Here is a 16,249-nt window from a genome sequence, read left to right as displayed (position 1 = left end):
GGCTGCAGCAGCTGACCAGCACCGATTGTCCGGCACTCCCTAGTGAGATGACCCCAGTACCTCAGTTGAAAATGCAGAAATCACCGGTCTTCTGTGTCGCTCGCGCTGGGAGTTGGAGACTGGAGCTGTTCCTATTCGGCCATCTTGCTCCGCCCCCCTGGCTAATATTTTTATTTTTATTTTTTTGTAGAAGCCAGGTCTCCCTTTGTCACCCAGACTGGTCTTGAACTCTTGGTTTTAGGCAGTCCTCCTACTTTAGCCTCTTAAAGTGCCTTTTTTCCCCGCTTTCAATATTTTGTCTGGTTTTAATCTCAGGTAATGCCAGCCTCTTAGAATTACTTGGAAAATATTTTGTACTCTTCAACTTTCTGTAAGAGTTTGTATAAAATGGTGTTATTTCTTCCTTAAATATTTGATAGAATTCACCAGTGAAGCCAACTGGACCTGAAGTTTTCTTTGTGGAAACGTTTTAAAATACAAACTCAATTTCTTTAATAAATAAAGAGCTATTCAGTACTCTGTATTGTACTTGAGAAGAACCTCTGTAGGTCTCACATTCCCTAGAGTTCTTTCTTTGTGCAGTCTTCTATCCTTTGTCCTGCCAATTCTAGTTCGCTTAATCTCCACTACTTCTCAGCTCCACAAGAGTCCAGTGATCTCCACTTGCATTTCCTCCCTCTGTGTCATGGCCCTGGAAAGTCTCTTAAGTCATTAAGGTGGGGCAATCATAGGGCTTACCTCATTTGTTTCATGTCTCTGATTATCATCGTCTGATGTCTAGTGTACTATAAGACATTGATCATTTATTGCTTGCTTTTTCATGTGTCAGGCAGAAAAGTGGTCCATGGTATTTCTTCTTGAGTATAAGCAGAAGTCCTATTCAAGTTGCCCTACTTTTTGATGTCTTAAACTCAGGTATCTTACTCCTACTATAACTGTTCTTTGACCTCCTCAGACATCTATCCTTTGAGCCCTTCATTTTCTTTACTTCCTTGACTGCTTCCCAGTTTGTTTTTACTGGTGTCTTTTATAGGCTGTAACCATTACCCATTAGTCCTTCTGCTCTTGTCAGTAATCTTAATGTGATTACGCCCCTGCTTCTCTATAGCTGATGCCCAGTAACGCCTCATGCCATGATTGGTTGATTTTCCTTTACAGTTTTCATATCCAATGCTGTTCAGTACCTATAGATAGCTCAACCCTCTGGATAAGTGCCTTCACAAAGTCAAGGTTAACAGAGCTAGTAGGTGACTGAGCTGAGATTTGAACCCAGGCAGTCTAGTTTCAGTGTCTCTTTTCTTAATTACTACACAAAAAGCATACTTGCAAGAAAGGAAAACTGTAGACCTGTTTCACTTATGCATGTTGGAACTAAAATCCAAAATAAAATATTAGCAAATTGAAACTCAGTGAATGTGTATGTGTGTGTATATATATATATATATACATACATGCACCAGCATCTTCATATATTTAGGAAATGCAAATTAAACAAGTGAGATAAGTACTTGTAGAATGAAGGAAATAACAGAATTTAAGTTACAGTAAAATTTTCTTCAGATTATAGTCAATCTATGAAGATTGAAAGTGTTTCCCTCATTATTAATACATAATTTACTTCTTACCCTATTTTAATTACTGAGGACACAGATCTAGTTTTTTTCTTAATTGAAAACTCAGGGAAAAGAGAGGTTTGTATTGTGATTAATAGTTTTTCTTTTTTTAAAATTTATTTTTTAAGTTCACGAGTGCATGTGCAGGTTTGGTATATAGGTAAACTTGTGTCATGGGCATTTGTTGTACAGATTATTTTGTCACCCAGGTATTAAGCCTAATACCCATTAGTTACTTGTCCTGATCCTCTCCCTTCTCCCACCCTTCACCCTCCAATAGGCCACAGTGTGTGTTAGTCCCCTCCATGTGTTCTTATCATTTAGTTCCCACTTATAATGAGAACATGCTGTATTTGGTTTTCTGTTCCTGCATTAGTTTGCTAAGGATAATGGCCTCCAGCTCCATCCATATTCCTGCAAAGGACATGATCTCGTTCTTCTTTATGGCTGCATAGTATTCCATGGTATACATGTACCACATTTTCTTTAACCAGTCCACCATTGATGGGCATTAAGGTTGGTTTCATGTCTTTACTGTTGTGAATAGTGTTGCAATGGACATACATGCTCATGTGTCTTTGTGGTAGAATGACTTATATTCCTTTTGACCCTTTCGTATGGGATTATACTCAGTAATGGGATTAAAGGGTCGAATGGTATTTCTGTCTTTAGGTATTTGAGGAATTGCCACACTGTCTTCCACAATGGTTGAACTAATTTCCACTCCCACCAAAATGTATAAATGTTCCTTTTTCTCCACAACTTCACCAGCATCTGTTATTTTTTGACTTTTTAATAATAGCCATTCTAAGTGGTGTGAGATAGTATCTCACTGTGGTTTTGATTTACATTTCTCTAGTGATCAGTGATGTTGAGCTTTTTTTCGTATGCTTGCTGACCACATATATGTCTTCTTTTAAAAGGTGTCTGTTCATGAGCTTTGCCCACTTTTTAATGGGATTTTTTTCTTGTAAATTTAAGTTCCTTATAGATGCTAAATATTAGACCTTTGTCAGATGCACAGTTTGCAGAAATTTTCTCCCACTCTGCAGCTTGTTCACTCTGTAGATAGTTTCCTTTGCTGTGCCAAAGCTCCTAATTTTAATTGGTTTCCATTTGTCAGTTTTTGCTTTTGTTGCAATTGCTTTTGGCATTTTTGTCATGAAACCTTTGCCTACTCCTATGTCCAGATGGTGTTGCCTAAGTTGTCTTCTGGGGTTTTTATAGTTTGGGGTTTTACGTTTAAGTCTTTAATTCATCTTCAGTTATTATTTATATATTGTGTAAGCAAGGAGTCCAGTTTCAGTCTTTTTTCATATGGCTTGCCAGTTATCCAAGCACCATTTAAAGTAGGGAATTCTTTCCCAATTGCTTGTTTTTGTCAGGTTTGTTGAAGATCAGATAGTTGTAGGTATGTGACTTTAATTCTGTGTTCACTATTGTGTTCCACTGGCCTATGTGTCTGTTTTTTGCACCAGTACCATGCTGTTTTGGTTACTGTGGCCCTGTAGTGTAGTTCGAAGTCAGGAAACATGATACCTCCAGGTTTGTTCTTTTTGCTTAGAATTGCTTTGGCTATTTAGTCTGGTTTTTGGTTTCATATGAATTTTAAAGTTTTTTCCAGAGAAACACTCCATAGTTTTCTGTGTAGGAGTCTTAAACATCTTCTATTGTATTTATTCCTAGGCATTGATTTTTTTTATGGTACTATAAATAGCATCTTTTACTGTTTTCTAACTTTATGTTGCCAGTATCTAGAAATATAATTAATTTTTATATATTGACCTTGTATCCAACCACTTTGTAATCTTAATGATTGATTTTTAAGAATGTATCTGTGGTTTTTTTGGATTAATCACATATGCACTTGTAACTATGAATAATGACAGTTGTTTCATCCTTTCTAGCCTTTATACCTTTTAGGTCTTTTTCTTGCTTTACTGAATTAACTTTGACCTCCAATAGAGTGTTGAGTAAATGTTATAATAATTTATCCTTATGTGATTCCTAATTCGGGGGAAAGTTTTCAACATTTTTACTCATAAGTATGATGTTTGTTGTGTATTTTACATAAGCATTCATTATAATAACAGTGTTCCCTTATCGTCTTACTTTGCTAAGGCTTTATTATGAATATATCTTGAATTTCATCAGATGCTTTTTAAAAATAACTTTTGAGATGAACATAGTTTTTATAATTTTTTGCTAGTTTATTTTCAATTTCTTTATTTTCTGGGCTTATCTTTATTTATTCCACTTGGCTTTCTTTGTATTTAATTTGGTGCTGTTTTTCTAAATTCTTGGAATTCATATGTAACTTCAGACTTTTTCTCTAGTATATGCAATTAAAGCTACAGACTTCTCTTTAAGAAAGTTTTGAGGTATCACATTTTCACTATTGTTCACTTCAAAATACCTTAAAATTTATTTTGTAATTCCTCCTGAGATCTTTCTTCTTCTTCTTTTTTTTTTTTTTTTTCTTTTTTGAGATATAGTCTTGCTCTGTTGCCCAGGCTGGAGCGTAGTGCAATGACAGCTCACTGTAGCCTCAAACTCCTAGGCTCAAGTGATTTCCTGCTTTGGCCTGCCAAAGCAGTGAGATAACAGTCATGAGCTATCATGCCTGGCCAAAAGTGATTTCTGAACTTCCAAACATATAGAGGATTTTCCTTTCTTGATACTAACTTTATTGCGCTGTTGTAAGGTAACATACTGCCTTTGGTTTCAGCCCTTTGAACGTTATCGAGACTTTCTTTTACCAGTAAATAATCAACATTAAATGCTCCGTGTGATCTTGAAAAGAATGTGTGATTGCAAATTTCTTGGGTATTATGTTGTATGTATGTTACTTTTCTTGATGTAAATAAAAATATGGTCTTGTTGTTTCTTTTTTTTTCTTTCTCTTTTCTTCTTCTTTTTTTTTTTTTTCAGAGTCTCACTCTGTCACCCAGGCTGGGGTGCAGTGGTGCGGTCTTGCCTCACTACAACCTCTGCCTCCCAGGTACAAGTGATTCTCCTGCCTCAGCCTCCCAAGTAGCTGGGATTACAGGCGTGTGCCACTACACTCGGCTGATTTTTGTAGTTTTAGTAGAGATGGGGTTTTGCCATGTTGGCCAGGGTGGTCTCGAACTCCCGACCTCAAGTGATCCACCTGCCTCGGTCTCCCAAAGTGCTAGGATTACAGGCATGAGCCGCCGGGCCTGGGCTGGCCTTGTTATTACTGAGACCTCTCACCTTTATTCTGGTGAATAAAGGTCTTCCCCCATTGTCTCTTACCCACTCCTGTTTAATTTGGATTCTTTGTCCTGCAATTTCTCCTCAAGGTGGAGGTTTGTCCTGGAAGAGTTTCAAAATTCCAATTCGTTTTAAGAATTCTAAAAAATATGACTATAGCTTATCTTCCCAATGCTTCTCAATTTTCGTAGCAGGAATAAGATGTGGAGAATATATTTTACTTTCATTAACCCAAAGAGCATGCCAGCAGAGACTGAGAATTCATGTTTATGAAATCAGAAAAGGTAGTTCTTTGCAGATGTTATTTTTTTCACTTTGGCAGTGATTAGTTGGCTTAGATATAGAAAAGGGCCTATTTTCAAGTTTTAAAATGGTGGATTGAAATTGATGATTCATCTTCTCTTGCGAAGCAGTGGAGACTAGCCCGTTTTGCATTGGATACGTCAAATGATTACTGTATTTCTAGTTTTAAAGAATTGAACATTACTCAATGAACTGAAATCTGTTTTCCCCCTTGTTTCAGATCAAAGACTAAATGAAGATTTTAGGCGGTACCAAATGGAAAATTTTTCCAAATATTCATCTGTACAGGTATGTAAATTATAAATTCTACTTGGGAATATTCTCATGTGAAGTTGCCTACAGCACTTTGAAACTTGACTTACAACTTTGACTCCTGTAATGGGAAAGCGTGTTTTTGCTTAATGAAAGTAAATCTTTTGTCAATAGAAATTGCCCTTTTTCCCCAACCAGAGTTGGAGCTTATATATTATATATGATATATAAAATGTCTGAGTTCTAAAATGAGAATTCATTCGAGTTTTGAAACATCCTAAAATTGTTTCTCAGTATACATCTAGTTCTGTGTTTTAATTCTGTGCATTCTCATAAATTATGATAGAAGCATAAACTAATGCAAATTGCAAATAATATATGGTTTTTTGAAAATATCTTTTTTCCTTGGTTGTCATATCTTATTTAAATACTGTGTTTAAAAAATTCTTTAGCCAGAAAGGTATAATTATTGGTGGACTTTGCATTACCGAATATTAAAAGGAAGATAATGACTCGTAGGTTAGTGGTGACTCTCTATAGAAGCAAATAGGAGTGTTTTACTTTTACATAAATGCATTTTATAATTAGAACTTAATTTGGTTTGGATCTGTGTCCCCGCCCAAATCTCATATGGAATTGTAATCTCCAGTGTTGGAGGAGGGGGCCTGGTGGAAGGTGATTGGATCATGGGTGCAAATTTCCCCCTTTCCCTTCTCATGATAGTGAGTGAGTTCGCATGAGATCTGGTGGTCTTAAGTGCATCTCCCCATTCTGTCTCTTCCTCCTGCTCTGGCCATGTAAGACATTCCTGCTCCCCCTTCATCTTCCACCATGATTGAACATTTCATGAGGCTTCCCCAGCCATGCTTCCTGTACAGCCTCTGTTGGGGAAACCAGCCCCACACCACCTGGTGGGTACCCCGAGTTCAGCGGAGACAAAGGAGTTAGAAAGAGACAGAATAAGCATTTAAAAGGTGGGTTCAGGGGACCAGAGCGTTGGAGGCTTGCTCATGGCCCAGAGCTCTTCTCCGCCTAATTTATTGGTTTACAAGATCTTTGTTCTTAGGGAAGATGGGAGGGGTAGGAAGGGTTGAGAAAAAGGATTAATCAATAAAGGAGTACCTGTGAGTCATTCAATAAGATACATAGCAGTGGCAGGTTTCTGTGAATTTCCTTGAGCAAAGATGTGTGTCTAAACTACTTAAGATCTTTAACTTATTAGGGATTGAAACAAGTGGGAGTGGGTTTCAGGAGGAGCCAAGATGTTTGATTATACTCCACTGCTTCAAGGGGGTGTTATCTCCCTGAGCAACCTGTGGAATGCTGCTGAGCTATTATGCTCTCAGGGCATAAAGATATGAAGGCAATAAGGAGACTCTTCTCCTCAGAGGCTGCCCATGGCTCCCCACAGGTGTCTCACACAGGGGAGACCAACTCATCTGGCACCCCAGAAACTCTCTTTCCCACAGCCTGCAGAACCATGAGCCAACTAAACCTTTTTTCTTTATAAATTACCCAGTCTCAGATGTTTCTTTATAGTATTGTGAGATTGGATTGATATAGAAAATTTGTACCGGTGAATGGGCATTGGTATAAAGATACCTGAAAATGTGGAAGCGACTTTGGAACTGCATAATGGGCAGAGGTTGGAACAGTTTGGAGGGCCCAGAAGAAGACAGGAAGATGAAGGAAAGCTTGGAACTTCCAAGAGACTTGTTGAATGGTTGTGACCCAAATGCTTATAGTGATATGTATAGTAATGTCTAGGCTGAGGAGGTCTCAGATGGAGAAGAGGAACTTACTGGGAACTAGGGTAAAGGTCACTCTTGCCATGTTGTAGAAAGATACTGGCAGATTTGTGCCCCTGCTCTAGGGATCTGTGGAGCTTTGAAACACATATGTGTTTGCAAAGAGATGGTCTGAAACTGGAACTTATATTTAAAAGGGAAGTAGAGCATAATAGTTTGGAAAGTTTACAGCCTGACCTTGTGATAGAAAAGAAAAACCCATTTTCTGGGGAGAAATTGAAGCTGGCTGTAGAAATTTGCAAAAGTATAATAAAATATTTAAAAAATAAAAAAGAGGAGCTGAATGCCTAAGACAATGAGGAAGATGCCTCAAAGCATTTTGGGGCCATTCACCACAGCCCCTACCATCACAGGCCTGCAGTCATAGGAGGGAAGAATGGTTTTGTGGGGCAGGCCCAGGGCCCCACTACCCTGTACAACCTCAGGACATTGCTCCCTGTGTCCCAGCTGCTTCAGCTCCAGCTGTGGCTAAAAGGGCCCCAGATAACATCTCAGTCAACTACTCCAGAGGGTGGAACCCATAAGTCTTGGCAGCTTCCACATGGTATTAAGCCTGTGGGTCGCAGAGGACAAGAGTTGAGGCCTGGAAGCTTCTGCCTGGATTTCAGAGGATATATGGAAATGCCTGGATGTCCACACAGAAGCCTGCTGCAGGGGTACAGCCCTCATGGAGAACCTCTGCTAGGGCAGTGCAGAGAGGAAATGTAGAGCTGGAGCCCCCACACAGAATCCTCGCACTGGACACTGACTAGTGGGGCTGTGAGAAGGGAGCTACCGTCCTCCAGACCAAAGACTGGTAGGTCCACCAACTTGCACTATATGCCTGGAAAAGCTTTAGGCACTCAGTGCCAGACTGTGAAAGCAGCTGCAGGGAATGTACCCCTGTAGGGCGACAGGGGCAGAGCTGCCCAAGGCTGGGGGAGCCCACCCCTTACATCAGTGTTGCCTAGATGTGAGACCTGGAGTCAAAGGAAATTATTTTGGGCCCCTAAGATTTAATGACTGCCCTTCTGGGTTTTGGACATGCCCCAGGGCCTGTAGACCCTGTCTTTGGATCCCTGTCTCCCTTTTGGAAAGGGAGTATTTACCCAATTCTATACCTTCATTGTATCTTGGAAGTAACTAACTTGTTTTTTATTTTACAGGGTCATAGGCAGAAGGGTCTTGCCTTGTCTCAGATGAGACTTTGGACTGTGGACTTTTGAGTTAATGCTGAAATGAGTTAAGACTTGGGGGACTGTTGAGGAGGGATGATTGTATTTTCCAGTATGAGGATATGACATTTGGGAAGGGCCAAGGGTGGAGTGATACACTTTGGATTTGTGTCCCCGCCCAAATCTCATGTCAAATTGTAATCACCAGTGTTGGAGGAGAGCCCTGGTGGGAGGTGATTGGATCATGGGGGCGAATTTTCTCCTTGCTGTTCTCATGATAGTGAGTGAGATCTCATGAAATCTGCTTGTTTATAAATGGGTAGTACCTCCCCCTTTTCTCTCTTCCTCCTGCTCCAGTCATGTAAGATGTGCCTGCTTTCCCTTTACCTTCTACGTTCTGAAAGTTTCCTGAGGTCTCTCTAGCCAGGCTTTCTGTACAGCTTGTGGAACAATTAGCCAATTAAGCCTCTTTTTGTAAATCACCTAGTCTTATGTATTTCCTTATAGCAGTGCAAGAATGGACTAATGCAGAACTAAAAGTGTTTTCAAGGTATTAAAAGTGAAGAGCTTGTTTTAGTATTAAAAGGAATAGTTTATTTGGTTGGCTTGAATACTTATTCTTACAGATTTTTTTAATATATATTCAATATTTAGCTGACTGCTCTATGCTTTTATTTCCAAAGACCAGATTCAGCATCCACAGAATCTTGAAGCTATCCATTCGCTATTTACTGTTCTAACCATGATATTATTTTATTATAATGTATAATTTTATGCATGCTTAATAATTGTAAAATTTAAGTGATAGAAAATCTTTCATATTCCAACAGCTTTTAAATTTTGCTCAGAATCTTAAGATTTTTGCTTCTGTTTAGTGTCTTGTGGAATAGGCCTGAATAAAAGAGTAAAAAAAATTTATTTTAAAACCGCAGATAACTCTGGGCATGGTAGTGCATCACATCTGTGAAAAGCTGTGGTTGGCTTGATTATGAAAGATGGTTTTAACAGATAGCATAATGGTGACTCTAGCCTTTCAGATGCACCTGCATTATGCATTGTGATTATACTAATTAAAGCTCAAGAGTAGCAGACCTAGTAGGGACAAATCTTCCTTTACAAGAGTGTCCTCTTTGGAAGAATTATAACTGCTTTACTTTTCTGAAGCGAACCATTCTTCTCTTATATGTGCTATTCTTGTTGTCTTGCAACCAAATCTTGTTTCCTATCTCTTTAGTGGTAACATACTCTTACTGCCTAAGAGTCCTCTGCCATCCTCCATATCTTCAGAACATGTTGCTGTTTCCAGACTCCCATCCCCATGGACCTTGCTTTTCACTGCATGTTTTGCAGTAGTAAGAGAGGAGATGATATGACAGCATGAGAAGGAGATTAATCTGCTTTCTAGCAATAATGCCCATATCCTTGACCATATGTAGTGCATCCCTAGAGGGTTCTTTTCCTCAGATATATTACTTCAGTTTCTGAAAAAATGTTCAAGAGAATTTTTGTTTTTAGTTTGTTTTCTGTATGTTTTATAGTAAAGGAAGAAGTAGAAGGAAACCATTATCAATGGGTGTGTGGGATCTAGGAGTGCTAGCTCATATATCTTATCGCTGTAACTTAGTTGTTGCTGGTAGCAACAGAAATCCTTTATAAATTTGTGTTTCCCCTTTTTGTTTAGCCATGTTTTCCAGATACCTAGAACAGTTTGGTCAGTAGGCGTTTGATAAATATTTGTTGAGTGAATGAAACAACTATGTTCTTCCTCTTTTTCCTTCCCTCCTACCCACTTATCTTCCAACATGATTTCAACTCTCTGTGTCAAATATAGTGAAAGTCATGGAGATGTGAAAAATCATGGTCAGCTTGAGAAATACAAGTAGTACTTACTTTTAAGTTTTATTTTCAAGACAAAGTCCTAAAATCTTTACATTGGGTGTCATAAAATTGCCAGGAGTTGCGTTAAATGAACATACTTTATTGAGTCTTTTATGATACTGGAAAACAAAGCAACAGGAGTTTGATATTTATTTCTTGTATTTTAAGCTGGAACTTGAAACTTGATTTTCTATATAAACTTTGTTAGGTGTAATGGTGAAAATTCTTTAGTATAATCATTAATAATGATCATTTAGGCTTGCTTTGGATCAAAGTAAGTTTTCTGAATAGCCTTAAGATAACCATTTTGAAGCTTATTGTTCTTAGGGAACTATATTACCTTTATGATAACTAACTATACTTTACATAAATTTTGTAGACATAGGCTGAAATTTGAAGTCTTCCAATGTGTTGAACAGCTTGTATATTTAATATATTAAATATTTGGCTTATTATACTTTCATAATTCAATCATCTGTTCCCTTTGTTACAATTGTATGTAACTTTTAAAAGATATTTTAAATCGCTGGTTTCTTGAATGATTTCTTTCAGAGTTGTGAAATTCAGTTGTCTTTGATTATTTTGTGTTTTCTGTATAAGTAAAAAGTATTTCAAGTGGCATTGCTCTCTGAAGTACAGTAGTTGGCACTAGGTGACAAATATTCAAGATTAGAAAAGATTTTGCTCAAGAAGCTAAGTGGAAAATTTCCCTTTTTTCCTAGTTCTTTATTCCGTTTTTTTTTTTTTCTTGAATACTTGCTTTGTTTTCATACCCAGGCTAATTGATTCCTCTTTGTTGTCTATGCCACACCGGTACATGTGTCTACTGAGGGGGCTGAGGTTAGTGCTTTGGTCTCTTGGTACTTGCTGAGGGGACAGGATGGAATACTAAAAATAAGTTTATTTTCTCTGAAAGTTCACTTAAAATATTTTCTTTTGTAGCTTGGGAATTCTCTTTCTACTCATTACCCTTTGTACCCAAAATTAAAACAAATAAATATTGAGATAGTCTGCTGGGGTATAAAAGGAGATACATAAGCTAGAATAAAAAGAAAAGGAGGAATACGTATAAAAGCATAGTGCCAAAGAGGTATGAGTTGGCTATGGAGGGGAAAGACATCATAGTCCAAATATATTCACTTATTCAACAAACATTAATATACTCATTTAATGAATTTTGAGTTCATGCCTATGTTAGGTAAACTCTGGGGACAGGATTACAAATAACATAGACAAAGGATCCTCCTTCACTAGAAGATATATGAATGAATGAAAGATATGTGAAGGAATGAATGAAATAATTAAAATTATAGTATCCTATGAAAGAAGCAGGGTGCTGAGATAGAAATTAATATGTGTGTTGTTGTGGAGGTGGTGGTGGTAGAGACCTATTTTTGATAGAAAGGTCATAGGAGACCTTTCTAAGGCAGTAACATTCCAGCTGGGAAAGAAAATGAAGATCGAGCCAAAGAATGGACCAAGAAGGAGCCTTGAGGCAGGAAAGAATTTGATATGTCTTGTACAATGTTTAGGAGTTTGTGCCAACTGTCATCAAAAAATATTTATTTGAAAATTATATTAAAGAAATGGCAAGGCTACTCCTATTGCTCATGAGTTAACAAATATAAGAATCAATAGATAAAATATAACAATTCACCTGTACTGTTTGAGTTGAATCAAATTATTAGCTTTCTAGACTAGCACTGTCCAATAGATCTTTCTCTGATGATAGAAATGTTATATAATTCTGTACTGTCCAGTATTGTAGCCGCTAGTTACATGGGGCTTTTGACCACTTGAAATTAGGCTAATACAACTGAAGAAATGAATGTTTTATTTAATTTTCATATTAAATGAATAAAATTTAGATTTAAATAGTTACATATGCTTGAAGCTTTTGTATTGGCCATTGTAATTCTGGACTCTCTATTGATGAGTTACTCACATAAAACCTTGAAGGGATGATTTTGCATCATCCCATGATGCCAGGAGATTGATGATTTAACACATTACAGGGAGTTTGACTGTAAGTTTATCAGTTACTTATGCTGTTCATCAACATTTATTGATAAATGATGAAAATTAACCTCCTCATGATATGAATGAAAGGATTAAGAGATTTCCTGCAGTCCTTTAAAATGTACAGGAACATCTTCCCAAAATGCTAGCCAACCTGTTTCCTTCCAAAGGATAGAGGAAAAGATGCAATTTACATATTTGGTAGCCAATATTGATTAGAGTGAGAGGCAAAAGTAAACATTCAAAATTGTAATTAGAGTACTTACAGAGTGTATAATTTTCTTAGAGAAAGAAAAGCATCCAGAGAATTTGCTTACCTAACCACAGTCCAATATTATTGACATTTTTTTCTGTGATACACCATCAACGTTATCTCAGGGAGTCATCTAGAGAGCAAAGATAATTAGATACCCAGTATGGTAGCTGATGCCTGTGAACTCAGCATTTTGGGAGACTGTGGCAGGAGGATAATTGAAGCAGGGGGTTTGAGACCAGCCTGAGGAACATAGCAAGACCCCATCTCCACAAAAAGTTAAAAAATTAGCATGACATGATGGTGCATGCCTATAGTTCTGGTTACCCAGGAAGCAGAGGTGGGAGGATCTCTTGAGTCCAGAAATTCGAGGCTGCAGTGAGCTATGCTTGCATCATTGCACTCCAGTTTGGGTGATAGAACAAGACCCTGTCTCTAATTTTTGAAAAGATAAATAGAAATTAATTACACTATATCAGTTATTTCAGATTCAAGAAATACACAATTATTTAAATTATTCCTTTATTTAGTATAGCTTATTTAAATTTTGTTTTAGAGATAATGAAAAGAACATTTGTAAATGTTTTTTAGGCAATTTCAGTCTTATATCTCAGCATGATTTTTTCTGTTACTGCTTGAGTTATTAAGTAATGGGGTTTTTTTCTTCTAAAAGTTTCATTAGCAAATGGAAAGGGATTGCTAAGTCAACATTTTTATTCTTTCAAAGATTTTTTATCTGTGTTTTGACATATTATGCTTATTTTCATCTTACAACTGTTATAATTACTTTGGATTATTGGGTCATTTATTCTTAGGTTTGTATTTTCTTAGCAATTGTTATTAGAGAATAGTTTTTGAACAGTGTTTTCACATAATTCGACCTAACTAATATTTTCGATCACTACCTTTATGGAAAGAATTATGCCAAGTGCTTTAGTTATATGAAGTTAAAATAAAATGACCATATTATAGGAACTTAAAGACTAAGAAAAATATGGAATGAGACAAATATCAAATAACATGGTAAACGGCATATTATTTGTATCTTAAGAACATTTTTAAAAAATGTGTGTATTAAGGGTAACAAAAGAAATATAGTTGGAGAGATCAGGAAAAGTTTCTTGAAAATGTAGCATATCTTATGGACATTGAAGAGTAGATGAAATTTCAAAATAACTTGATGAAGGCAAAACTAGAGGTGGTTGGGAGTGTTTCAGATGGACTCACTGGCGTAAGAAGCCAAAGGAGATGAGAAAATGAGAGTCGTATTTAGGGAATAAAATATATTTCAATTTATGTAATGTATTTGGCATATAGGAAAGAATATGAAAAACATTAGGTTGAGCAAGTTATCGAGAGCTATGAATGATTATGTTGAGGAGTCTGGATTTAATTGAATAAGCATTGGTAGACTGCTAAAGATTTTTAAAAGAATGACTTTCTGAATAATCTGAAAGAAATTCGTTTATTCATTGATCTATAACTAATTTGTTGTGCACCTATAAGTAGTGAGGTATTGTGTTAGACTCTGGCAATATGATAGTAAATAAGGCAAGCATAGTGTGATCTATAAGCTAAATTAAAATGGAGTGAAATGTGATAGGAGTAACAATCAGGAAACCCTTATAAATAATGGGTGGATCAATTAGCCCATAAATTACTGTTTTATAAAATGTTATTCATCTCCCACCTTCAGTCATAACAATTTATAAGATTTGGATTTTATAACAATTAAGAAACTTAAGAAGTAATATTTTAAAAGTTTGAACTGTTTAGTCATCCCAAGTAGCTTTTGTAACTAACTGTTGAACAATTGAAAGTTAAATACAATGGACAGAGTAGCATGCAGAGGCTCACATTGTGAATTTTTGCTCCAGAACAACTACAGGAATAAGTCAGGAAATCCAAGAGGACCCACAGACCCTCTGAAGGAAGCAGATTGCTCCTGCAGAACCCAGGAGACATCCCAAATACCATGGTATGCATGGCCGAGAGACCCACAGATGGTTCACATCACAGGACTCTGTACAGACAACCCCCAGTACAAGCCCAGAGCCTAGTAGACTTGCTCAGTGGCTAGATCCAGAAGAGAGATAACAATTACTATAGTTAGACTCTCAGGAAACCACATCCATAGGAAAAGGGACAGAGTATTATATCAAGGGAACACCCTAAGGGACAAAAGAATCTGAACAACAGTTTTCAGCCCTAGACCTTTCCTCTGACAGAGTCTACCTAAATGAGAAGGAACCAGAACACCAACTCTGATAATATGACAAAACAGAGCTCTTCAACACCCCCCCAGAATCACACTAGTTCACCAGCAATGGCTCCAAACCAAGAAGAAATCCCTGATTTGCCTGAAAAAGAATTCAGGAGGTTAGTCATTAAGCTACTCAGGGAGGAACAAGAAAAGGCGAAGCCCCATGCAAGGAAATCCAAAAAATGAGACAAGAAGTGAAGGGAGAAATATTCAAGGAAATAGATAGCTTGAAGAAAAAAAACAATAAAAAATTCAGGAGACTTTGGACATACTTTTAGAAATGCAAAATGCTCTGTAAAATCTCAACAATAGAATTGGACAAGTAGAAGAAAGAAATTCAGAGCTCGAAGACAAGGTCTTTGAATTAACCCAATCCAACAAAGACAAAAAAGAATAGGAAAATATGAACAAAGCCTCCAAGAAGTCTGGAATTATGTTAAACAACTAAACCTAAGAATAATTGGTGTTCCTAAGGAAAAAGAGACTTCTAAAAGCTTGGAAATATTTGGGGAATAATTGAGGAAAACTTCCTTGGCCTTGCTAGAGTCCTAGATATCTAAATACAAGAAGCACAAAGAACATCTGGGAAATTCATCACAAAAAGATCTTTGCCTAGGTACATTGTCATCAGGTTATCCAAAGTTAAGATGAAGCAAAAAATCTTAAGACCTGTGAGACAAAATCACCAGGTAACCTATAAAGGAAAAGCTATTATATTAACAGCAGATTTCTCAACAAGCTGGAAGGGATTGGGGCACTATCTTCAGCCTCTTCAGACAAAACAATTATCAGGCAAGAATTTTGTATCTAGCCAAACTAAGCATCATATATCAAGGAAAAGATACAGTCATTTTCAGGCAAACAAATGCTGAGCAAATTTGCCATTACCAAGCCAACACTACAAGAACTGCTAAAAGGAGCTCCAAATCTTAGAACCAAAACTTGGAAACACATCAAAACAGAACCTCTTTAAAGCATAAATTACACAGGACCTATAAAACAAACACAAAAGCAAACAAACAAAAAAAAAGCAAACACAAAAAAACCAAAGTACATAGGCAACAAAGAGCACAATAAATGCAACAGTACCTCACATTTCAATACTAACATTGAATGTAAATGGCCTAAATGCTCCACCTAAAAGATACAAAACCACAGAATGGATAACAACTCACCAACCAACTATCTGCTGCCTTCGGGAGACTCACCTAAAACATAAGGACTCACATAAACTTAAAGTGAAGGGGTGGAAAAATAATTTCATGCAAATGGACACCAAAAGCAAGCAAGAGTAGCCATTCTTATATCAGACCAAAACAAAACTAAAAAACTTTAAAGCAACAGCAGTTAAAAGAGACAAAGAGGGACATTATATGCTGGTAAAAGGCCTTGTCCAACAGGAAGATATCACAGTCCTAAACATAAATGCACCTAACACTGGAGCTCCAACATTTATAAAACAATTACTATGA

At 36.9% G+C, this 16,249-nt stretch overlaps 1 protein-coding gene across 1 annotated transcript in view; it reads left to right on the top strand.

The window, feature by feature from the left end:
* Positions 1-16,249, top strand: part of SCLT1 (sodium channel and clathrin linker 1) — a 221,063-nt gene that overhangs the window by 10,495 nt on the left and 194,319 nt on the right. The window contains exon 2 of the mRNA XM_017849118.1: positions 5,371-5,438. Within this exon, the coding sequence (XP_017704607.1) occupies positions 5,371-5,438 (68 nt within the window). The remainder of the gene's footprint in view (positions 1-5,370; positions 5,439-16,249) is intronic.

This window comes from Rhinopithecus bieti, unplaced genomic scaffold (genome assembly GCF_001698545.2).
Source record: "Rhinopithecus bieti isolate Rb0 unplaced genomic scaffold, ASM169854v2 scaffold_32092, whole genome shotgun sequence".
Taxonomy (NCBI): Eukaryota; Metazoa; Chordata; class Mammalia; order Primates; family Cercopithecidae; genus Rhinopithecus; species Rhinopithecus bieti.
This window is presented reverse-complemented; position numbering and strand designations above follow the sequence as displayed.